Consider the following 25,492-nt stretch of genomic DNA (forward strand, 5'->3'; position numbering starts at 1 on the left):
TGTGGGGCTGCACCCAAGGCACCCCAAGGCGTCCGAGCCCCGCCGTCTCCGTTTCGGTGCCAGGCAGCTCCCGGGGCCCTGGAGCAGGATTTCCATTCCCACAGCCAGTAATGGGGCCGGCCGGCTGGTTTTGGGGTGACTGTGCAGGTTTGTGGCCGGGGAGGTACCGAGTGGCCGATCTCGGTGCCCCTCGTGTCCCACATCCCTTCAGAGCCTCTGGAGAGCTGGAAACGCCAAGGGTCGGGTCGGAATTTCCCGTGGCTGCAGCGAGGCAGGGCGGGAGCAGAGCAGATAACGGGATTGTTCCAGAGGAGATAACGGCACCGGGATCCTTCCCACCGCTTCCCAAGGACACAGCAGCCCAGGAGCTCAGACAGCTCCAGCTGCCCCAAGGACGCGGCCCCGGAGCCGCTTCCCCAGCTGGAATCATCTGGAAACAGCAGGAGCTCAAGGCTCTGGGGACAACCCCTCCCATCCCACCAGCATCCCTGATCCCTCCTTGTCCCCCTCCGCCCCAAAATCCCGGTCTGCCCCCGCCTGACCCCAAGGACGCTCAGGAGAGGCTGAGTTTTCCAATGTTTTATTTGTGTTTTGAGATTACAGAGTCTTTATTGCTGATCTAATACAATCACTCAGACATTAATATTTAAAACATCCTTCTGAAATGTTATGGTTGCGACGTTTTCGTTTCCTCACTGCTGAGGACGACTTTTGTCTTATTATCTCTAAAGTTCAGAACAGAATTAATTTCCTTTATGCGATTTTGCTGGTGTTACCTAAAATCTCCTTTTTTCCTAAGTCTTGAAAAATGTGTTACATTTAAAAAAAAAAGAAACCAAACCCCATTACACGTTTAATTTAGAGATGATCATAGGATATGATTCCAGGTTGATTAGGAAAAAAGCCAAGCGAGCCAATAAGCTTTTACAGGAGAAGCAGAACATGGAGAAGAGCTTTAAAAATCGAGGTGGGAAAAGCCAGTTGGGATTTTAGTATTAATATATATATTTTTTTTTCCTTCCTATCTACCTGGAAGATAAAAGGAGGTTAGAACGGGGCACGGAGGGATCTGGGGCTGTGCAGAGCAGGCACAGGGCGGGAGGCAGCTCTGGGGATGAGAGGGGTCAGGATGAAAGGGGCTTTTCCAGGGGGAAGTGGCTGTGCTTGGGTTGGGATGGGATTCCTGTTCTTCCCAAAGCTGCTCTGACCCCACAGCTGCATCTCCCCTGGGCCAGGAGCAGCTCCCAGAAAACAGCAGGGGCTGACAGACCAGGGTCCAGCTTGGGGAGAAAGCCTTGGGTGTGATGTTTCAAAGAGCTCAGGGGATTCTTCCCAGAACATCTCGGGATCGGGGTAAAATGAACGAGCAGAGAGCGAGTCTGTGGTTAGCAATCAGTCTCCTGGAAGCTTCTCGAAGCCTGAAGGTCTCCACAAGGCCTTGGCAAAGCCCTGACGCCTTCCCAAGGCCCTCTTCAAGGTTTCCTCAAGCTCTTCTCAAGGTTTTCCTTCCTGATTTTGAGAGATTTCAAAGAGAAGCTTGGAATAAGCCGGCACATGGGAGCGTTTGCTCTGGAGAAGAGCGACTTGTGGCCAACCTGACTCCAAATCTCCTAAGAGCCGTGGGAAGGACGTGAGGATGCAATTCCTCCGTTTTCCCTTCCTTGTGCGTGAACGAGCTGCCACAAAAAAGTTCTCCATGATAGCAAAGAAGCCCAGGAGGACAAAACACGGATCTGCAGCCGAGGAGAGACTCCGGAGCCAACAGGGAGGACAGAGGCTTCTGTGCTCAGGGGGCTGGGCAGTTTTATTTCAGCAGGATCACGTTCTCCACGAGGGACAGGAGTGACTCCGCGCGGACACCGGCACTTGGGGAGTCACCTTGCTACGGGTCACGCTGTCCTGTGCTCAGCTGGGACATCCTGGGATAAAACAGGGAACTCTGGCAAATTTAGTCTCCATCGGCTCTGACACGTCGAGGTGACCAAAGGGTTTCAGCGATGCTGAACTCTCCCCTCGCACAGAATCCGCGGGGGTCGCTCCGGCGGGCGTCTCATACATTCCAAAGGGGAATTCCAGATTCGTACAAATGTGAGCAGAAAACAAAACTCCGAAATTCGGCTGGAGAAGGACGTGGGTCCTCCCAGCCGGGCGGCCGGGCGAGCTCCGCTCGGCGTGGCGGAGCCGCCGGCGCGTGAGCAGCATCGGTGGGCGAGGAGCCCCTTCCAGCAGCGCGGGGCTGCCCCGGCCCCGCCGGGAACACGACTTTGGTTGATCCAGAGAGGTTGGCACTCGGAACGACAGCAGCAGGAAAACGCCGCGGGGCTGCGGCCAGGGGAGCGCTCGGGGATGTCCCCGGGCCGGCGCTGACCCTTGGGCACGGCTCCGGGCAGTGCTAAGGCGAGGTTCCCCGGCCGGGCACGGCTCCGGGCACTTCCAGGGCACACGGAGAGGCGGAGAGGCTTCTCTGCTCCCGAGGCAGCTCCGGAGCCCACGAGGAGTTTGGCTCTGTTGTCGAACGGCCGGGGATTCCCTGGCTGCCAGGCCGGGTCCCGCCGTGCGCGGGGGTGAGCAGGGACAAGGGACTATTCCACGGCTCGATTCCAGCAGCTTCCTCCTCGCCTTCCCCCTCCTCCCAGCCCCGAAAAAAGAACGAACCCAAAGAGGAAAATGAAAGGAACGGAAAGAAAATCCAGCGTCTCCCAGTCCCGCGGCAGGACGAACACCAGTGGCAGAGGCCACGTGAACAGTATCCTAATTTAATAAATAAATAACCTAAAACACACTGTCGACTATGGCAGCAAGCCCGGCTCTAGCGTGGGAAGCTTGCGCGGTTTCATCCTGTACAGTAGTTGAGAAAGACTCGGGTGCTTGTCGCAGCTCCTGGCGATTCTCCGGGATGCGGCGGCAGGAACTCAGTATCTGGGGAAAGAAGGAAAAACGGGGCTTTGCCGAGTGGGGAAGGGATGAGGAGCAGCCCCGGCATCGCCACGGTGGATTTTGGCAGGGGGAGACGCCAAGGACAGAAATGGCTGAGGAAGGGACTCGGTCCTCGCCGCCCCTGAGGTGCCCATGGAAGTTGGAGGGGTCGTGGCTCCCCCTCAGCGCAGGAATTCCCGAGACCCTCGGATCCCAACCTCTCCAGGACAAACCTCGCTCCCAGCAAGGCTGGGCAGTACCAGGCACCAAAACCGGGCACAGAGAACCGAACCAGAGGGAATCCCTGCACAGCCACGGGGAAGCACCAGGATTTTGCAATGGAAAAAAAAAGCTCAGGATCTGGGAAAACCCAGTAATCCCCAAACTGGGAGTGTTCCGGTGCTCTCTGCCTGCCAAGAAAATCCCTTTTCCAGCAGGAAAAGGATCTGGGCTTCACCCTCCCAAGGAGATCCACATTTGTGCAAAGCCATTTCATTTTCACAGTGGAAATTCAAGGCAGCGCTGGCTAAAAAATGTGGAAAGGGAAGCGATCCAGGGGCTCCTACTGAAAATTATGATTATTTTGGGGATCTGCCCAGCCTGTGCTCAGAAAGGAGCCATGGAGCTGAGCCTGTGGGAGCAGCCCCGGGGCCAAGGCCGCTCTGTGCCACCTCATCCTCCGTCAAACTTTAAAAATAAAGCTGCCACCGAGCCGGTGGCATCGCGCTGGCATCTGCCACGTCTGGGTGACAGCTGCTGCCACGCACAAAGGGCTCCTGTCACCGCTCCGGCTGCGTCACCCCCTTCCTGCTGTCTGAGCAGAGACCTGGGAATCCTCCCAGGGTCGGAGTGGGGCTAAACCCCGGCCCCTCTGCCCCCACAGGCATCCCCGTGCGGGGCAGGAGAGGGCTGGGAGGGGACTGGAGGGGACTGGGAGGGGACTGGGAGGGGACAGGAGGGCACGGGAGGGGACAGGAGAGCACAGGAGGGGACAGGAGAGCACAGGAGGGGACTGGGAGGGGACGGGAGGGGACGGGAGGGGACTGGGAGGGGACTGGGAGGGGACTGGGAAAGGGCTGGGAGGGGACTGGGAGGGGATGGGAGGGGACTGGGAGGGGACTGGGAGGGGACTGGGAAAGGGCTGGGAGGGGACGGGAGGGCACAGGAGGGGACTGGGAGGGGACTGGGAAAGGGCTGGGAGGGGACGGGAGGGGACGGGAGGGGACGGGAGGGGACGGGAGGGGACTGGGAGAGGGCTGGGAGGGGACTGGGAGGGGACTGGGAGGGGACAGGAGGACACAGGAGGGCACCTGTAGTAGTTGGGTTTGAAAGGTCCGTTCTTGTTGAGCCCCAGGTACTTGGCCTGCTCGTCCGTCAGCTCCGTCAGGTGCGCGTCGAACGTGGGCAGGTGCAGGCTGGCCACGTACTCGTCTGCGGGAGGGCAAAGGGGGCCAGGCCTCGTCACAGCCGGGCACGGAGGCCACACGGGTCCCCCGGGATGAGGCACAGCCCACCTGACGTCTCTGGGAGGTGTCACCTCGCCCCAAGATCAGGGTAAGCCAGCCCTGCCTCAAAAACCCCGACTCCCACCAAAGCGTGCCCAGGGTGGCCGTGTGCTCGGGAGGGGCTCTGCGGGCAGGGGTGAGGCCCATCCCCAGTGACCCAGCCTGGCCAGGGCCACCTCCCGGCTGTGACAGTGACCCAGCCTGGCCCAGGGTCACCTCCCAGATGTGACAGTGACCCAGCCTGGCCAGGGCCACCTCCTGGCTGTGACAGTGACCCAGCCTGGCCAGGGTCACCTCCCGGCTGTGACAGTGACCCAGCCTGGCCAGGGCCACCTCCCAGATGTGACAGTGACCCAGCCTGGCCAGGGCCACCTCCCAGATGTGACAGTGACCCAGCCTGGCCAGGGCCACCTCCCAGATGGGACAGTGACCCAGCCTGGCCAGGGCCACCTCCCAGATGTGACGGTGACCCAGCCTGGCCAGGGCCACCTCCCAGATGTGACGGTGACCCAGCCTGGCCAGGGCCACCTCCCAGATGTGACAGTGACCCAGCCTGGCCAGGGCCACCTCCCAGATGTGACGGTGACCCAGCCTGGCCAGGGTCACCTCCCAGATGTGACAGTGACCCGGCCTGGCCCAGGATCACCTCCCAGATGTGACAGTGACCCAGCCTGGCCCAAGGTCACCTCCTGGCTGTGACAGTGACCCAGCCTGGCCAGGGTCACCTCCCAGATGTGACAGTGACCCAGCCTGGCCAGGGCCACCTCCCGGCTGTGACAGTGACCCAGCCTGGCCAGGGCCACCTCCCAGATGTGACAGTGACCCAGCCTGGCCCAGGGTCACCTCCCGGGTGTGACAGTGACCCAGCCTGGCCCAGGGTCACCTCCCAGATGTGACAGTGACCCAGCCTGGCCCAGGGCCACCTCCCGGCTGTGACAGTGACCCAGCCTGGCCCAGGGTCACCTCCCGGCTGTGACAGTGACCCAACCTGGCCCAGGGTCACCTCCCAGATGTGACAGTGACCCAGCCTGGCCAGGGTCACCTCCCGGCTGTGACGGTGACCCAGCCTGGCCCAGGGTCACCTCCCAGATGTGACGGTGACCCGGCCTGGCCCAGGGTCACCTCCCGGCTGTGACAGTGACCCAACCTGGCCCAGGGTCACCTCCCGGCTGTGACAGTGACCCAGCCTGGCCAGGGTCACCTCCCAGATGTGACAGTGACCCAGCCTGGCCCAAGGTCACCTCCCGGCTGTGATGGTGACCCAGCCTGGCCAGGGCCACCTCCTGGCTGTGACAGTGACCCAGCCTGGCCAGGGTCACCTCCCAGATGTGACAGTGACCCAGCCTGGCCAGGGTCACCTCCCAGATGTGACAGTGACCCAGCCTGGCCAAGGCCACCTCCCAGCCATTCCAGCCCAAGAGCCATGAGGAGAAGGCAGCAGGAACATGGTTACCCATTTTTTTAGGCAGCAAGTACACGTCCTGCTTGTAGCGGCCCTCAGGAGCGTTGTACAGCTCTATCAGAGCCAGGGCCTGCGGGGAGGACACCGGGGTCAGGGGCTGCTGTCCCCAGAGCGGGGCCTGCCCCCGGCCCAGCCCAGGCCCCCCTCACCTGGGTGGTGGCCGTGATGGACAGGACAAAGGTGGGCACGGTGGAGCAGCTCAGGTTCAGCAGGCGGCCCTGGGGAGCAGAATCTGGTTGTTAACAGGGCACCAAATCTGGTTTGTAACCCCACAGGAGGGACAGGGACTGCTGGAGCAAGGTGTCCCAGCTGTTTGTCACCTGCAGCGAGCCCCAAGGTGGGGCTGCCCTTGGGAAGTGGCAATCTCCCAGTGGGAGATACCCTGGAGTGGGATGAGTTAAAACAAGGGGTTTTTCTTCATCCCAGGAACCCAGGGGGGACCTTGTGGCTCTGCACAAGTCCCTGCCAGGAGGGGACAGCCGGGGGGTCGGGCTGTGCTCCAGGGAACAGGGACAGGAGCAGAGGGAACGGCCTCAGGCTGGGCCAGGAGATCCTCAGGGGGGATTTTGGGGAATTCCTTCATGGAAAGGTTTGTCCAGCCCTGGCACAGCTGCTCAGGGCAGGGGTGGAGTCCCCATCCCTGGAGGGATTTCAAAGCCCTGTGGATGTGGCACTTGGGGACGTGGGGCAGTGGTGGCAATGGCAGCGCTGGGAACGGTTGGACTTGATGGACTCCGAGGCGTTTTCCAACCTAAATCTGCGATTCCACGATTCCCTGAGCCAAATTCCAGGAGGCACAGGGACCCCTCAGCTGCAGTTCCTGCTGCTCTCACCTCTGCCAGCAGCACGATCCTCTTGCCGTCGGGCCAGATGACGTGATCCACCTGGGACCTGACGCGCTCCCAGGTGAGCTCGGGCGTGCGCAGGCTGGCCTGGAAAACGGGGAAACATCACAGCAGCAGCAGCAGAGCCAGCCCAGGAGCTCAGGAACGGGATGGAAAGAGGCAGAACCCCCTGCCAGCATCCTCGGAGTGTCATCTCCCCCAGACCCAGCCCAGCCCCCCGAGTGGCACCCCTGGGGCTCACAGCCTGGGCTGTTTGTATGAGCTCCATCAAAGCTCCACCACGAGTGACCAAGATCTGGTGAGGAGGATTCACCATCACCCCAGACAGTGTCACTCAAAGTGTCACCCCAAACAGCACTGCCCCAAAGCACCATCACCTCAGAACACCGTTATCCTAAAGCCCAAAACACCATTACCCCAAAGCACTCTGACCCTGAAAGTTACCCCAAAGCACCATCATCCCAAACACCACTGCCCCAAAGCACCATCATCCTAAACACCACTGCCCCAAAGCACCATCATCCCAAACACCATTGCCCCAAAAGACCATCATCCCAAACACCACTGCCCCAAAGCACCATCATCCCAAACACCACTGCCCCAAAGAACCATCATCCTAAACACCACTGCCCCAAAGAACCATCATCCCAAACACCATTGCCCCAAAGAACCATCATCCTAAAACTCCAAAGCACCATCACCTTAGAACACCATGATCCCAAAATACCATCACCCCAAAACACCATCACCCTAAAACAGTCACCCCAAACACCATCTCCCCAAAAAACCACCAGTCCAAACACCATTAGCCCAAAATGTGTCACTCAAAGCACCACCACCCCAAACACCATTGCCCCAAAACACCACCACCCCAAACACCATTGCCCCAAAGAACCATCATCCCAAACACCATTGCCCCAAAACACCACCACCCCAAACACCATTGCCCCAAAGAACCATCATCCCAAACACCATTGCCCCAAAGAACCATCATCCTAAAACTCCAAAGCTCCATCACCTTAGAACACCATTGCCCCAAAGCACCATCACCCTAAAATAGCATCACCCCAAAACACCATCACCCTAAAACAATCACCCCAAACACCATCTCCCCAAAATACCACCAGTCCAAACACCACTAGCCCAAAACTCCATCACCCCAAAATGTGTCACTCAAAGCACCCCCACCCCAAACACCATTGCCCCAAAGAACCATCATCCCAAACACCATTGCCCCAAAGCACCATCATCCCAAACACCACTGCCCCAAAGCACCATCACCTCAGAACACCATTATCCTAAAGCCCAAAACACCATTACCCCAAAGCACTCTGACCCTGAAAGAGTTGCCCCAAAGCACCATCATCCTAAAACACCACTGCCCCAAAGAACCATCATCCCAAAACACTGTAACCCCAAACACCATCACCCCGAAACAATCACCCCAAACACCGCTCAGCCCAAAACATCATTATCCTAAAATATCATTACCCCAAACGCTGCCACCCCAAAACAGTCACTCAAAGCACCACCATCCCAAACCACCACCACCACCCCAAACACCACAGCCCAAAAGCACCATCACCCCAAACCACCACGGCCTCAAAGCAGCACCACTCTAAAACAGTCCCCTCAGAGCACCATCACCCCAAAACCCCGTCCCCACCCCAAAGCTGCCACCCCAAGCCCCCCAGCCCTGCTCACCACGTCGATCTCGGTGTTGGAGTGCCCCATGTTGCAGACAATGCAGCTGTTCTTCATCCTGTCCAGATGTTCCCTGGTCACCACGTTCTTGTTGCCTGCCAGCACCCAAACCCGGATGAATGCCCCGTCCTGCCCCGCCTCTGGGCTTTCCCTCAGGCTGGGGTGGGGCCGTTTTGGGGTGTGAATCCCCTCTCCCCCCTCCTGGCCCCGTACCTGTGCAGGTGATGACGATGTCCACCTGCCTGATGACTTCGTTGAGCTTCACCAGCCGGAACCCGTCCATGCTGAGAGCAGAAACAGGGACAAAGTGACCCCAGATCCCCTTTTTATCTTCCTGATGAGCCACTGGGAGTTTCTGGGGTCACCCTGGAGGGTCTGGGACATTTGTGAGGAGAAGTGAGAAGGGATTTTGGGGCTTTCCCGTGTCCTGTCGGGGCCTTCTCATCTGCAAACCTCAACCCTTGGCCCTGATGGGTTTTTTAGAACTGTTCTTCCTGCAAGGAACATCCAGGAGCTGTGGATCCGCTCAGAATCCAGGTTGGGATGGATTTAGAGCATCCTAAAAAACTCCCCAAAGCTGTGGGTGCCTCTCACCACCCCAAAATCCTTATTTAGGCACCTGCAGAACCCTCAGAGGTGCCGAGCTCCCGGCAGGCCTGCCCTGCCCTCCCCAGCAAGGTGAGCTCTGGGATAACAAGGGCAGGGTGGGTTTTTTTGGGATCTGTTGACAATCCTCCCCAGAGCTCCTTCCTGTGCCTCTCACAAGCTGCAAAATCATAGTTGCTAAAAAAAAAAAAAGTCATTTTTTTCTGCTGCATGTCCCCGTTTCCTGAGCTTTTTCCCCACTGCAAGCTCCTCCTGGGAGGGGCCACGTGCTGCTGCTGCTGCCTCGTGAGGGGTCAGGGAAGGGACTGCTGGAAATTCCCAGCTGAGTAACCCAAAAGTTCATCAGCTCTGCTAATTAGAACTCGTTAGTCCGCTCACCATAACAACCTGGTGAGGAGCAGGCTGAGGGCTCTGGGTGTTTTTGGGATCCCACCCCTGGGGGTGCACAGGGAGGATCCAAAGCCAGCTGTGTGTGGAGGGATCGAGGTCAGGTCTCAGGGGGGGCTCAGCCTTTTTTGGGGTGTCCTGGTGCCGGTGAGGGCTCCCCAACACCTCCAGGGTGAGGTGTGGGAACAGCCCTGGCAGAGCCAGGGAGCAGCTCATTCCCAAAATCCTGGCAAGCTGTGTCCCAACTCCTGGCTGCTGTGGGATGGGATAAACTGGGAGATGTTTTAGGGCAGGTCCCTTCCTGGGATGGGATAAACCAGGAGATGTTTTAGGGCAGGGCTCCAGCACGGGAGCTGGGGGGCTGCTCAGGAACGTGGGGGGCTGCTCAGGAACGTGGGGGGCTGCTCAGGAATGTGGGGGGATACACAGGGAGCTGAGAGGATGCTCAGGAATGTGGGGGGATGCTCAGGAATGTGGGGGGCTGCTCAGGAATGTGGGGGGATACACAGGGAGCTGAGAGGATGCTCAGGAATGTGGGGGGATGCTCAGGAATGTGGGGGGCTGCTCAGGAACGTGGGGGGCTGCTCAGGAACGTGGGGGGATGCACAGGAACGTGGGGGGATACACAGGGAGCTGAGAGGCTGCTCAGGAACGTGAGGGGCTGCTCAGGAATGTGGGGGGCTGCTCAGGAATGTGGGGAGCTGCTCAGGAACATGGGGGGATATACAGGGAGCTGAGAGGATGCTCAGGAATGTGGGGAGATGCACAGGAACGTGGGGGGCTGCTCAGGAATTTGAGGGGCTGCACAGCTCAGGAACGTGGGGGGATGCTCAGAAATGTGGGGGGCTGCCCCGCTCGGGGGGCTGCTCAGGAATTTGAGGGGCTGCACAGCTCAGGAACGTGGGGGGATGCTCAGAAATGTGGGGGGCAGCACAGGAACGTGGGGGGCTGCCCCGCTCGGGGGGCTGCAGCCTTACCAGGCCTGCAGGGCGCAGATGGGGTCGATCTCGGTGACGTAGACGATGGAGCCCATGGCCTTCAGGGCAGCACAGCAGCCCTTCCCCACCTGCAAGAGGGACGGAGCTCAGGGCGTCCCCACATCCCCAAATCCCTGCCCTGGGGCAGCCCCAGGCTCCCCAAAACCCCCGCTGGGCTTGGCCCCAGGGGTTGTTCTCATCCAGAACACCCCAAGGTCTGGAATGTGCAACAGGGATTCCTGTGATCCCAGGGAACCTTCCAGAGCCTCCTGCAGCCTTTGCTCCACTCAGGAAGCTTTAGGGGTAATTAACCTCGGAGGGTTAACGAGCTTTAACCTTTGGCCAGCACAGGCAGTGCAGGAATCAAGGTTAAAATGTTCCCAAAAATGTGGTTACAGCAGGAAAAATGGACCCATTCCAGCTGCTGGGGCATTCAAAAAATTCCAGTAGAGCACCCGCTGCCACTGGTGTGAACTGGTCCTGAGAAAAACCGGGAAAAAGGGAGTATTCCCATGTGGAGAGAGGGTGGGTGAAGGGATAAATCAACATGAATTCTCTCTTGGCCACACTGGAATGCCCAGAACATCTGCAGAACCTCTGATTTTAGTAAAATCAGATTAAATATAATATTAAAATTATAGAAATACGTGTTGTATCATTATGTGGCCATGCCAATATCCAAATATTAAAGATATGGAGAATATTTAATGTATTTTTTTAAAGATTCAGCTTTGGCATCTCTTTAACAATAAAGAAATGAAGAAAACTTTTGTTTTTTGTCGAACTCCTGCACTTTGGAGGGTCCTGCAGGTGCAAAGACCCGAGGGTGGAGGAAGCTATGCTGATTTTACACAGGGAATTCCCAGTGGGAAAAGGGGAAAAACTGGGAAAATGGAGCCCCTTACCTCCCCATAGCCACACACCACCACCTGCTTCCCTCCAAACATCATGTCTGTGGTCCTCTTCAGGCTGAGGAAAAAGGAAATAAAACCACAATTAAAGGTCAGAATTCCAGCCCAGCACTGAGAGCTGCTCCAAGGATGGATCCCACAGCTGGATCCTGCATCCCTGAAATTCCAGGGGAAGAGAAAACCCCAAAAGCACCTAAAAATTCCCTTTTCCTTTTGGAAGGGTGGGGGTTCTCTTGTTCTTCCAACAAAAGAGGATGGAATTTGGGTTTGGAGCTCTTTTCCTGTTGATTTTTATCCTTTCACCCTTTGTTTTGACACTCCCTGAATACTGAAGAGCCTCTCCACAATTACTTTAATCTGAATTTTTATTGTCAACCCCGAGTGCTCCCCAAGGAAGAGCCCCAGGAGCAGCAGGGGAGTGGGAACTCCGTGCCAGAATCCCAAAAGCAGCTCCCCCTTCCTCTGGCTTCCTTCTGCTCCCTCCCCAGCGTGTCCTACATTCCAGGCTATTTTTAGCTCTGGAGTAAATAGGTTAGCAGTGCAGGGAAGGTGAAATTCCCTCCTTTTTCCAGGGAAATCCAGCTGAAACCCACAGCAGCTTTAAGGCACCTCTGCTCTCATCTGCCCTGACCCCGTCTCCAATTCCTGCACCAGGCTGAACCCAAATCCCAGCTTACTCTTCAAGGTGTTTCCATGGAATCCCAGGAATTTTGGGGTTGGAAAGAACCTTAAATCCCATCCCATCCTATCCCATGTCCATGTCCATCCCACTGTCCCAGGCTGCTCCAGCCTGGCCTTGGACATTCCGGGGATCCAGGGGCAGCCCCAGCTGCTCTGGGAATTCTGCTCCCATTATTTCACTCCCCTCATGATTCCCATTCCTTGGAGAGGCTGCTGCACACCCCAAATTCACGGATTGTTCATGGATTGTGCCACAAACGATGTCACAGCAAGGACAAAACCTGTCCCAGCCTCACTCGGCCATGAAGGAATTTGGGGCTGGAGGGACACGGACACCCAATTCCATGAAAAGAAAGGGAATGAAGAACTGGAGAGAAAAAATCCCTGTGGGATTCCTCCCCGTTCCCTGTGGGATTCCTCCCTGCTTCCCATGGGGATTCCTCCCCATTCCCATGGGGATTCCTCCCGGTTTCCCTGTGGGATTTCTCCTCCTTCCCCATAGGATTCCTCCCTGACCCCATGAGGATTCCTCCCCATTCCCCGTGGGATTCCTCCCTGTTTCCCATGAGGATTCCTCCCCGTTCCCCGTGGGATTCCTCCCTGTTTCCCATGAGGATTCCTCCCCGTTCCCCATGGAATTCCATTCTGTTTCCCATGGGAGTTCCTCCCCATTCCCCATGGGAACTCCTCCTCATTCCCTGTTCCCTGTGGGATTCCTCCCCATCGCCAGTGGGATTCCTCTCCATTCCCTATAAGAATTCCTCCCTGTTCCCTGTGGGATTCTTCTCCATTCCCCATGGGGTTCCTCCTCATTACCCATGGGATTCCTCCCCGTTCCCTGTGGGGATTCCTCCCGATTCCCTGTGGGGATTCCTTCCTGTTCCCATGAGGATTCCTCCTTCTTCCCTGTGGGATTCCTCCCCATTCCCTGTAGGATTCTTCCCCATTCCCTGTAGGATTCCTCCCTGTTCCCTGTACGATTCCTCCGCATTCCCCATGGGGATTCCTCCCCATTCCCCGTAGGATTCCTCCCCATTCCCCGTGGGATTCCTCCCCATTGTTCCCCGTGGGATTCCTCCCCATTCCCCGTGGGATTCCTCCCCGTTGTTCCCCGTGGGATTCCTCCCCGTTCCCGTGGGACTCCTCCCCGTTGTTCCCTGTGGGATTCCTCCCCGTTGTTCCCCGTGGGATTCCTCCCCGTTCCCGTGGGACTCCTCCCGCTCCCGAGGGTCCCGCTCACCCGTCCAGGATGGACTCCCGGCAGCAGTAGAGGTTGTCGAACTTCTGCTTGGTGACGGAGTCGTTGACGTTCATGGCTGGCACGCAGAGCTTGCCCGCCTTGGAGAGCTGGTACAGCCTGGCACGGGCACGGAACCGGGCATTATCCCCCGGGAATTCGCCCTGCCCTCGGGGCTTTGGGCTGGAAGGGGCCTTAAGGATCTTCCTGGCCATGGGCAGGGGCACTGGGCACTGTCCAGCCTGGCCTGGGACATTGCAGGGATCCAGGGGCAGCCCCAGCTGCTCTGGCAATCCCAGCCCAGCCAGGAATTCCTCATTCCCAATCTCCCATCCCTGGCTGCCCTCTGGCAGTGGGAGCCATTCCCTGGGTCCTGTCCCTCCATCCTTGTCCCCAGTCCCTCTGCAGCTCTCCTGGAGCTTCTGGAATGTGCTGGAAGCTCTCCCTGGATCCTTCCCTTCTCCAGGGGAACATTCCCAGCTCTCCCAGCCTGACATTGGATCCATCTCCTCTCCAAGAAGTTCATGGACCCAGGGGCTTCACTTGGAATCTCAGGAAACCATGAAGGGTCTCCCTTCCCTTTTCCTTTCTTTTCTATCCCCATTTTCCATAAAAATCCCTCAGGATGGATCCTGAGTGTCCCAAATCCCAGAATCCTGGACCAGTTTGGGTGGGAAGGGACCTCAAAGCTCATTCCAAGGACACCTGCCATGATCTCAGGGTGCTCCAGTCCTTCCTGGGACATTCCAGGATCCAGGGGCAGCCCCAGCTGCTCTGGCAATCCCAGCCCAGCCAGGAATTCCTCATTCCCAATCTCCCATCCCTGGCTGCCCTCTGGCAGTGGGAGCCATTCCCTGGCTCCTGTCCCTCCAGGCTTTTCCCAAATTTCAGCTCTCCTGGAGCCCCTTCAGGGCCTGGAATGTGCTGGAAGCTCTCCCTGGATCCTTCCCTTCTCCAGCATCCCCCTGCTCTCAGCTCTGGGCACAGACTTGACTCCCCAGAGCAGGAAAATCACTAAAAAATGGATTTAAACCCCTCACTGTGCCTCTTCTTTCCAGAGAGTCTGGAAATCCTGCTCCAGCCCTTGGGAAGGAGAACCTGCCTTTGGAGAAACCTCTTCTTCCCACCCTGGGATTTCGGATCCTGGAAATATCACCAGTCCTTCCTTCTCCTGAGCCACTGGTGCAGAGCTGGAGCCACTTCCCCGTTCCACACATTTCATTTCCCTGTTCCAGGAGCTGCCTGAACCTCTGGCCAAGCTCTGATGAGCTCAGAGCTGCAGCCAAGCCTTTCCCCCTGTGAGAACTCAGCAAAAAGTGCTGCTCTCCTCAGTTCCCTGCTTCCCGGCACCTGGGATGGGATGAATTCCATGGAAAAGCTCCTCTGACACCTCCCAAGCCCCAGAGCCGCTCCCAGCCCAGCTCTGCTCCTGCCAGGCACCGAGGGATTTCACTCACCCCTCTCCGAGCTTCTCAACAACTCAGTTCCTCTTCCCAAATCTCACCTCTTCCCACGGATTTAGGGGAGGGCTGTGCTCTGGGCTTCCTCCTCTTCCACCTCCCACAGGAGGCGAGAGCCTCTCCTCCCCTCCCACCCCACACCTGGACACCCTCCCACCCACGGGAGAGGCTCCTGCTGCTCCCTGGGGCTCAGAGCAGTTCCAGGGTCCTGCTGGATTTAAACTGCTCAGGATTTAAACTGCTCAGGATTTAAACTGCTCAGGATTTAAAGCAGTTTCCACAAGCCAGGCCCAGGCTGGGGGAAAAGCCGAGCTCAGCTCTGGGGGACTGGGCTTTGTCCCAAACCTGTGGACCCCGGTGACGCTCTCCTCCACAATGCCCTTGATCTTCTTGAACATGTTGGGGTATTTCTTGTAGATCCAGTGGGTGAGATCTCCCCCATCATCCAGGATCTGGAATAGAAACAGCCACGGAGTCACCCGGGGCCGGCAGGGAGCCACGGAGCCGCTGCTGGAATGGAAACGTTGGAGGTGAGTGAGGAGAGGAACCCTCTGGAAAACTGCCTTGGGAAGGGCAGGCAGGAGAACAGCTCAGGCCCAGAAACCTCAGGGTGCCAGGGAAAAGAGAGGTCCAAGAGCTTGGCCAGTTTATGAGTATGGAACACCTGGAATGGCACCCAGGGAGAAAGAAGAAGAGGAAAAGGCAGAAGAAAAGGAAAAAACCCAAATGTGGATTTTGCCACGTCCTCCTGCCCACAGCAGGCCCTGGTGGCCTGGGCAAGGTGGGAAGTGTGAGAACGCTGCTGGATTCCAGGGAAAACAGGGAGCAGATGTCACCCAGGGCAGGGGAAGTGTCCAGGGGCTGCACAGGGTGACAGCACAACGGCCACCGTCAGCCTCAGAGTCACCATCATCACCATCACCATCATCATCATCCTCATCCTTGCATATTCCATACACTGATGTCAGACTTTTCATTGTATCATCATCATCATCACCATCATCATCATCATAACATCACCATCATCATCCTCATCCTTGCATATTCCATACACTGATGTCAGACTTTTCATTGTATCATCATCATCATCATCATCACCAACATCATCACCATCACCATCATCATCATCATCATCATCATCATCATCATCATCATCATCCTCATCCCATTCTTTGCACATTCCCTAAACCAAAGACTTCTCACTGCATCCTCCTCTTCCTCCTCCTCCTCCTCCTTCCATATTCCATACACTGAGGTCAAAGACTTCTCACTTCTTCATCATCATCATCATCACCATCTTCCTCCTCTTCTTTGCATGTTCCCTGCTCCAAGGCAAGGAATTCCAACTCCATCATCATCCTCATCTTTGCACATTCCCTACACCAAAGTCAAAGACCTTCTCACTGCATCATTGTCCTCCTTTACCTTCTCCTTCTCCTCCTCAAAGATTTCTCACTTCACCACCATCATCATCCTCATCCCTGGCCCGAGGCCGCTGGATCCCTTCCCGCGGGATCCCGGGGAGGTTCAGGGGTTCCCTCACCGCTGTCCTGAGGCCAGGGAAGGGGCCCTGCCCGGAGGCATCTCCCAGCTCATCCCCACCCCACAGCAGCCAGGAGTTTAGGGACGTGTCCTGCAGGGATTTGGGGAATTCTGGGCGTCCCAAAATCCCGAGGCTGGGTGGAAGCAGCTGGAGCTGGGCGGGGACCCTGCGGAGCCTTCCCGGGAAACGGGAACACCCCTGGCTCAGGGGTGACATTCCCAGCTCTGCCGGTCACGCCGCCATCCATGGCCGCAGAGCTCCTCGGGAACGTTCTGCTCCCTCCTTTTCCGGAATGTGGGAATTGCTGGAATTCCCGCTGCTCCACGGGCGTCCTCCAGGGAATCCATCCCCGGCTCCGTGTCCCATCCACGGGCTGGGAAGGGTTAAGGGGAACCCGGAGGAATTTGGAATTCAGAACTGGGAATTCCCTGGACTCTTCGTTGGATGAATCCCAGTTTAGTGGAGGGAGGTTTGATGTTTAATCCTCTTCCAAGAGGGAATCCAGCCCTTGGCATTCCCCCATTCCCGGGAGAGCTGGGGATGGAAACGCCACGGAGGAGATCCCGGGGGGGCTGGGAGGTCACCTTGGTGTGGCACCCCCAGATATCCTACAGCCCATCCCACATTCCTGCAGTTTTCCCAGTTTCTTGCAGCTTTGGCCTCGTTCCTATTCTTCCATGCAGGTTTAGGTTGGTTTTTTTTTTTTTTTTTTGGGGAAAAAAACAGTTTATTTGAGATGGAAATAATTTTTCCCAGAGAAAAGCAGCCTTGGCAGGTACCTGGAACTCCTCTCCAGGTCACCAACTCCCTCCCAAGGTTTTCTCCAGCAGAAAATCCCCGGAGAGGCTCTTCCATGAAGGAAACCTCACAGATTCCATGTTTTCCAGGAAAAAAAAAAAAAATCCTTTTTCTGAACCACTCCTGTCCAGAAGGAGCCTTCCCCTGAAGGCCAGAATTCCCAGAGCCATCCCATGAAGGATTCCCAGAATGGAATGGCCATGAACTGGCCCCATGTCCAAGGAACAGGGAGCAAGGATGGGAAAAATGAGGGTGGCACAGAATTCCCAGAGCAGCTGGGGCTGCCCCTGGATCCCTGGAATGTCCCGGGCCGGGCTGGATGGGGCTGGGAGCACTGGGACAGTGGGAGGTGTCCCTGTGGAATGGGATGGGATCGAAATCCCTCCCAACCCAAACCATTCCATAATTCCCTGACTTTAAGATCCATCTCACACCCTGTTCCTCACCCAGCATCCTATTTCTTCTCTCTAAAGCCATTTATAATAATTTTTCATCTCTAAAACCATTTAGAATCATTTCTTATCTCCAAAAATCCAGCAAAATCTCAGGGAACAGCTCCAAGGTCCCGGTGCTCCCTCCATCATTTCCATGCTCCAGGAGCAGGTCTGGAAACAGTCCCAGGATGAAGAGATCCCGGGAAAGCCAAATCCACATTTTGCTCCAAAAGTGGCATTTTGGGCAGGAAACGATTCCTCAGAGAGCAGAACAAAGCTGCTCCCAGCTCCAGACTCAGTCTGATACCTCGGGGCTGGATTTTTTTTTGACATTCCCAGTTCTTTTTAGAGGCGACAGCGACGGGAAGGGACAAAAATCCCACCTCAAATGAGCCAATATTGGCAAAATCCCAACTCAGAGCCACGTTTCCACCTTCGGCCACGTCTCGTATTTAAATCAGGAGCTCCAGGGCCCGAAATCCCTGGGGAAATGTGGTGAAAAAAGCACATCTGACAGCTGGAAAGGATTCTGCTCTCCCCGCTCCAGGTGCTCTGTTTTCCCTGGAAACAAGGGCGGGATAAAAAGGGAGCCGGGTGCCTGAGGTTTGTGTGGGTTCAATTTTGGAAGCGCCGAAAGCAAACCTCGCCTGGTGAGATCCAGGAGATTTTAGGTGGCCTTCCCTTCCCTCTCCAGGAGGAATTCCCCAGAAAATCCAGGAATTCTCTATAAAATCCAAGAGGAATGACTTATGAAATGAAGTAGGAATTCTCTATAAAATGCAGGAGGAATTCCCTATAAAATCCAGGAATTCCCCATAAAATCCAGAAGAAATTCCCTATAAATGCAGGAGGAATTCCCTATAAATGCAGGAGGAATTCCCTATAAAATGCAGGAGGAATTCCTTATAAAATGAAGTAGGAGTTATCTGTAAAATGCAAGAGGAATTCTCTATAAAATGCAGGAGGAATTCCCTATAAAATGCAGGAGGAATTCCTTATAAAACGAAGTAGGAGTTATCTATAAAATGCAAGAGGAATTCCCTATAAAATCTAGGAGGAATTCCCTATAAATCCAGAAATTCCCTATAAAATGCAGGAGAAATTCCCTACAAATTCCAAGAGGAATTCCCTATAAAATGCAGGAGGTATTCTCTATAAAATGCAGGATAAATTCTCTATAAAATCCAGGATAAATTCTCTATAAAATCCAGGATGAACTCCTTATACAACTAAGTAGGTCCCCGTAAAATGCAGGAGGAATTCTCTATAAAATGCAGGAGGAATTCCTTATAAAATGCAGGAGGAGTTCCCTATAAAAAGCAGGAGGAGATCCCCATAAAATCCAGGGGGAATTCCTTATAAAATGCAGGAGGAATTCTCTATAAAATGCAGGAGGAATTCTCCATAAAATCCAGGAATTCTCTATAAAATCCAGGAGAAAGTCTCTATAAAACCCAGGAATTTTCCATAGAATGCAGAAGAAATTCCCCGTAAAATGCAGGAAGAATTCTCTATAAAATGCAGAAGAAATTCCCCATGAAATGCAGGAGGGATTCTCTATAAAACCCAGGAGAAATTCTCTATAAAACCCAGGAATTCTCCATAAAATGCAGAAGGAATTCCCCCTAAAATGCAGGAAGGATTCTCTATAAAACCCAGGAGAAATTCTCTATAAAACCCAGGAATTTTCCATAAAATGCAGAAGGAATTCCCCATGAAATGCAGGAGGGATTCTCTATAAAACCCAGGAGAAATTCTCTATAAAACCCAGGAATTTTCCATAAAATGCAGAAGGAATTCCCCCTAAAATGCAGGAGGGATTCTCTATAAAACCCAGGAGAAATTCTCCATAAAACCCAGGAATTTTCCATAAAATGCAGAAGGAATTCCCCCTAAAATGCAGGAGGAATTCTCTATAAAACCCAGGAGAAATTCTCTATAAAACCCAGGAATTTTCCATAAAATGCAGCAGGAATTCCCCCTAAAATGCAGGAAGAAGTGCAGGTGTTTCCCGACTCACCATGTTGGGCTGCCAGCCCTCGACGTTGACGCAGCGGTCGATGCACCACCAGAAATCGTCCTCGGATTCGCCCTTCCAGGCAAACACAGGGAACCCTGGCCAGGGAGGGAGAGGAGTTCAGGCAGGAAAATCCCTTGGGAATGAGCTCCTGGACACTCATTTATTAATTCATGTGTTGTTTGAATAGATTCAATTATTACTCAGCTTCAGCCAGCGAGGCCCACGGTGGGTTTGGCTTCTTCTGGGTGTTCCAGAGCTCGTGGTTAAACCTGTGGCTTCAGCCAGGTGAATTCCTTGATTTTATCCAGGTAAAATCCCTGGATTTATCCAGGTAAAACCCTTGGTCTTACCCAGGTAAAATCCCTGTCATTACACAAGTAAAACCTCTGTATTTATCCAGGTAAAATCCTTGGCCTCACCCAGGTAAAACCCTTTGCATTACATAGGTAAAACCCTTGATTTTATCCAGGTAAAATCCCTGGATTTATCCAGGTAAAATCCCTCATTTTATCCAGGAAAAACTCTTGGCCTTACCCAGGTAAAATCCCTGGATTTACCCAGGTAAAATCCCTCATTTTATCCAGGAGAAACCCTTGGCCTTACCCAGGTAAAATCCCTGGATTTATCCAGGTAAAATCCCTCATTTTATCCAGGAGAAACCCTTGACCTTACCCAGGTAAAATCCCTGGATTTATCCAGGTAAAATCCCTCATTTTATCCAGGAGAAACCCTTGGCCTTACCCAGGTAAAATCCCTGGATTTATCCAGGTAAAATCCTTGGCCTCACCCAGGTAAAACCCTTTGCATTACATAAGTAAAACCCTTGGATTTACCCAGGTAAAATCCCTGGATTTATCCAGGTAAAATCCCTCATTTTATCCAGAAGAAACCCTTGGCCTTATCCAGGTAAAATCCCTGGATTTATCCAGGTAAAATCCTTGGCCTCACCCAGGTAAAACCCTTGGACTTATCCAGGTAAATCTCATAACTTGGCCAAGTTAAATCCCTGATTGCATCCAGGTAAAATCCCGGGAATTACCCAGGTAAAATCCCGGGAATTACCCAGGTAAAATCCTTTGTCTTACCCAGGTAAAATCCGTGGTCTTACCCAGGTAAAACCTCTGGATTTATCCAGGTAAAATCCTTGGCAATTACCCAGGTAAAACACTTGGGTGTTATATATAATCCAAGAGGAATTCCCTATAAAATGCAGAAGGAATTCCCTGTAAAATGAAGAAGGAATTCCCTATAAAATGCAGGAGGAATTCCCCATAAAATCCAGCAGAAATTATCTATAAAATGCAGGAATTCCCTATAAAACCCAGGAGGAATTCTCTATAAACCCCGTGAATTTTCTATAAAACACAGAAGCAATGCCCCATAAAATGCAGGAGGATTTCCCTATAAAACCCAGGAGGAATTCCCTATGAAATGCAGAAGAAATTCCCTATAAAACCCAGGAGGAATTCTCTATAAACCCCGTGAATTTTCTATAAAACGCAGAAGCAATGCCCCATAAAACCCAGGAGGAATTCCCTACAAAACCCAGGAGGAATTCCCTATGAAATGCAGAAGAAATTCCCTATAAAACCCAGGAGAAATTCTCTATAAACCCCGTGAATTTTCTATAAAACGCAGAAGCAATGCCCCATAAAACCCAGGAGGAATTCCCTACAAAACCCAGGAGGAATTCCCTATGAAATGCAGAAGAAATTCCCTATAAAATCCAGGAGAAATTATCTATAAAACCCGGGAATTTTCTATAAAACGCAGAAGCAATGCCCCAGGAGGAATTCCCTACAAAACCAAGGAGGATTTCCCTACAAAACCAAGGAGGATTTCCCTATAAAACCCAGGAGGATTTCCCTATGAAATGCAGAAGAAATTCCCTATAAAATCCAGCAGAAATTATCTATAAAATGCAGGAATTCCCTATAAAACCTAGGAGAAATTATCTATAAAACCCAGGAATTTTCTATAAAACGCAGAAGCAATGCCCCATAAAACCCAGGAGGATTTCCCTACAAAACCCAGGAGGAATTCCCTGCAAATTCCGGGGGATTCCCGGGAATTGCGTACCGCTCTCGGCCAGCGCCGCCGCCACCTCGTTGAGGGTGGAGTAGATGTTGCAGGCGGCCCAGCGGCACTGGGCTCCCAGCGCTCCCAGCGTCTCCATCAGCACCTGCACCCAAAAAAGGGACAAAATCAGCACAATTCGGGTTTTATGGAGAAAAACAACCCGGGAATCAGGGAAATCAGGGGTTTGTCTGCAAAAATGCCCGGGAAATCGGCACGACTTGTGGGTTTTTTAAAGAAAAACACAGGGAATAGCAGCAAAATACACCATGTGGGGTCAGTTTGGGGTACAAGCAGTGGGAATGGAATATTTGGGGTCAGTTTGGGGTACAAGCAGTGGGAATGGAATATTTGGGATCAGTTTAGGAGATGAGCAGTGGGAAGTCAATATTTGGGATCAGTTTAGGAGATGAGCAGTGGGAAGTCAATATTTGGGGTCAGTTTAGGGTACAAGCAGTGGCAATGCAATATTTGGGGTCAGTTTAGGGTACAAGCAGTGGCAATGCAATATTTGGGGTCAGTTTGGGGTACAAGCAGTGGCAATGCAATATTTGGGGTCAGTTTAGGGTACAAGCCGTGGGAATGCCCCATTTGGGGTCAGTTTGGGGTACAAGCAGTGGCAATGCAATATTTGGGGTCAGTTTAGGAGATGAGCAGTGGGAATGCAATATTTGGGGTCAGTTTGGGGTACAAGCAGTGGCAATGCAGTATTTGGGGTCAGTTTGGGGTACAAGCAGTGGCAATGCCCCGTTTGGGTTCAGTTTGGGGTACAAGCAGTGGGAATGGAATATTTGGGGTCAGTTTAGGAGATGAGCAGTGGGAATGCCCCGTTTGGGTTCAGTTTGGGGTACAAGCAGTGGCAATGCCCCGTTTGGGGTCAGTTTGGGGTACAAGCAGTGGCAATGCAATATTTGGGGTCAGTTTGGGGTACAAGCAGTGGCAATGCTCCATTTGGGTTCAGTTTGGGGTACAAGCAGTGGCAATGCAATATTTGGGTTCAGTTTGGGGTACAAGCAGTGGCAATGCAATATTTGGGGTCAGTTTGGGGTACAAGCAGTGGCAATGCAATATTTGGGGTCAGTTTGAGGTACAAGCAGTGGCAATGCAATATTTTGGGTCAGTTTTGGGGTCAGTTTGGGGTACAAGCAGTGGCAATGCAATATTTGGGGTCAGTTTGGGGTACAAGCAGTGGCAATGCAGTATTTGGGGTCAGTTTGGGGTACAAGCAGTGGCAATGCAATATTTGGGGTCAGTTTGGGGTACAAGCAGTGGCAATGCAATATTTGGGGTCAGTTTGAGGTACAAGCAGTGGCAATGCAATATTTGGGGTCAGTTTGGGGTACAAGCAGTGGCAATGCAATATTTGGGGTCAGTTTGGGGTACAAGCAGTGGCAATGCCCCGTTTGGGGTCAGTTTGGGGTACAAGCAGTGGCAATGCAATATTTGGGGTCAGTTTGGGGTACAAGCAGTGGCAATGCAATATTTGGGGTCAGTTTGGGGTACAAGCAGTGGGAATGCCCCATTTGGGGTCAGTTTTGGGGTCAGTTTGGGGTACAAGCAGTGGCAATGCAATATTTGGGGTCAGTTTAGGGTACAAGCCGTGGGAATGCAATATTTGGGGTCAGTTTGGGGTACAAGCAGTGGCAATGCAATATTTGGGTTCAGTTTGGGGTACAAGCAGTGGCAATGCAGTATTTGGGGTCAGTTTGGGGTACAAGCAGTGGCAATGCAATATTTGGGGTCAGTTTGGGGTACAAGCAGTGGCAATGCCCCGTTTGGGGTCAGTTTGGGGTACAAGCAGTGGCAATGCAATATTTGGGGTCAGTTTGGGGTACAAGCAGTGGCAATGCAATATTTGGGGTCAGTTTGGGGTACAAGCAGTGGGAATGCCCCATTTGGGGTCAGTTTTGGGGTCAGTTTGGGGTACAAGCAGTGGCAATGCAATATTTGGGGTCAGTTTAGGGTACAAGCCGTGGGAATGCAATATTTGGGGTCAGTTTGGGGTACAAGCAGTGGCAATGCAATATTTGGGTTCAGTTTGGGGTACAAGCAGTGGCAATGCAGTATTTGGGGTCAGTTTGGGGTACAAGCAGTGGCAATGCAGTATTTGGGGTCAGTTTGGGGTACAAGCCGTGGGAATGCAATATTTGGGGTCAGTTTGGGGTACAAGCAGTGGCAATGCAATATTTGGGGTCAGTTTGGGGTACAAGCAGTGGCAATGCTCCATTTGGGGTCAGTTTGGGGTACAAGCAGTGGCAATGCAATATTTGGGTTCAGTTTGGGGTACAAGCAGTGGCAATGCTCCATTTGGGGTCAGTTTGGGGTACAAGCAGTGGCAATGCAATATTTGGGTTCAGTTTGGGGTACAAGCAGTGGCAATGCAATATTTGGGGTCAGTTTGGGGTACAAGCAGTGGCAATGCTCCATTTGGGTTCAGTTTGGGGTACAAGCAGTGGCAATGCAATATTTGGGTTCAGTTTGGGGTACAAGCAGTGGCAATGCAATATTTGGGGTCAGTTTGGGGTACAAGCAGTGGCAATGCAATATTTGGGGTCAGTTTGAGGTACAAGCAGTGGCAATGCAATATTTTGGGTCAGTTTTGGGGTCAGTTTGGGGTACAAGCAGTGGCAATGCAATATTTGGGGTCAGTTTGGGGTACAAGCAGTGGCAATGCAGTATTTGGGGTCAGTTTGGGGTACAAGCAGTGGCAATGCAATATTTGGGGTCAGTTTGGGGTACAAGCAGTGGCAATGCAATATTTGGGGTCAGTTTGAGGTACAAGCAGTGGCAATGCAATATTTGGGGTCAGTTTGGGGTACAAGCAGTGGCAATGCAATATTTGGGTTCAGTTTGGGGTACAAGCAGTGGCAATGCAATATTTGGGGTCAGTTTGGGGTACAAGCAGTGGCAATGCAATATTTGGGGTCAGTTTGGGGTACAAGCAGTGGCAATGCAATATTTGGGGTCAGTTTAGGAGATGAGCAGTGGCAATGCAATATTTGGGGTCAGTTTGGGGTACAAGCAGTGGGAATGCCCCATTTGGGGTCAGTTTTGGGGTCAGTTTGGGGTACAAGCAGTGGGAATGCAATATTTGGGGTCAGTTTGGGGTACAAGCAGTGGCAATGCAATATTTGGGGTCAGTTTGGGGTACAAGCAGTGGCAATGCAATATTTGGGGTCAGTTTGGGATACAAGCAGTGGCAATGCAGTATTTGGGCTTTGGGGCCGGGCTCTCACCGCCGTCTGGGCCGTGATGTGAGTGCAGCCCACGATCTTGGCCCCGGCCAGGGGCTTCTCCCCCTGAGCTCTCTTCCTCAGGGCCATCAGCGCCGGCATCTCTGCGAGGGAACGGGAAAAGGAAACGGGGATGGGCCGGGAAGGGCTCGGGAGGAACGGCCCCCGCTGCCCCTCAGCTTCAGACCAGCCAAAACCTCGAGGGCAAACCCCAAATCCATCCAAATGACCCCAAATCCCTCCGGACTTTTCCCTGTTTTGTTCAAGTTTTTGCCTCCAGGTGAGGCAGCAGGAAAATCTGCTTTGGGCTGAGGATTTGGGATTTGCTGATTTGCTCCACCTCTCCAATATCCAAACCCTGCCTGGCCTTCGCTGTTTTTTTTTCTTGGAGGTAATCAAGCTCAGCCAAAATTGTGATGTTTATGGGATGGATTTCATCTTTTCTACTGATTTAACAAAACAACTTTGACCATAGAATAGTCCTCTAATAATTTGAACCACACAGCAAAACCCTGTAACTCCTTTCCCATCCCCAAAACCCCACAGAAGCCCCAACCCCAAAACCCCACAGAAGCCCCAACCCCAAAACCCCACAGAAGCTTTCCAGCCCCTAAACCCCACAGAAGTTTTCCCATCCCCAAAACTCCACAGATGCCCCAACCCCCAAAACCCCACAGAATCTTTCCCAACCCCCAAA

General features: G+C 53.6%; 1 protein-coding gene across 6 annotated transcripts in view; it reads right to left on the minus strand.

Moving 5' to 3' along the window:
- Positions 1-564: 564 nt before the first annotated feature.
- Positions 565-25,492, minus strand: part of AHCYL2 (adenosylhomocysteinase like 2) — a 70,542-nt gene continuing 45,614 nt past the window's right edge. For 3 of the 6 annotated variants that reach the window (XM_077783726.2, XM_077783728.2, XM_077783727.2), the window contains exons 4-17: positions 24,799-24,899; positions 21,566-21,668; positions 19,487-19,581; positions 15,037-15,143; positions 13,235-13,351; positions 11,308-11,371; positions 10,403-10,491; positions 8,646-8,716; positions 8,433-8,527; positions 6,717-6,815; positions 6,033-6,101; positions 5,875-5,953; positions 4,227-4,347; positions 565-2,919 (exon numbers count right to left, since the gene is read on the minus strand). In XM_077783726.2, coding sequence (XP_077639852.2) covers positions 2,913-2,919; positions 4,227-4,347; positions 5,875-5,953; positions 6,033-6,101; positions 6,717-6,815; positions 8,433-8,527; positions 8,646-8,716; positions 10,403-10,491; positions 11,308-11,371; positions 13,235-13,351; positions 15,037-15,143; positions 19,487-19,581; positions 21,566-21,668; positions 24,799-24,899 — 1,217 coding nt within the window. In that variant the 3' untranslated portion in view covers positions 565-2,912. Of the gene's footprint in view, positions 2,920-4,226; positions 4,348-5,365; positions 5,504-5,818; positions 5,954-6,032; positions 6,102-6,716; positions 6,816-8,432; positions 8,528-8,645; positions 8,717-10,402; positions 10,492-11,307; positions 11,372-13,234; positions 13,352-15,036; positions 15,144-19,486; positions 19,582-21,565; positions 21,669-24,798; positions 24,900-25,492 lie in introns of those variants that run through there. The other 3 variants (XM_085569380.1, XM_085569382.1, XM_085569381.1) reach the window with 1 other exon arrangement.

The sequence above is a fragment of the Lonchura striata genome, chromosome 1A (genome assembly GCF_050655825.1).
Source record: "Lonchura striata isolate lonStrDom1 chromosome 1A, ASM5065582v1, whole genome shotgun sequence".
Lineage (NCBI taxonomy): Eukaryota > Metazoa > Chordata > Aves > Passeriformes > Estrildidae > Lonchura > Lonchura striata.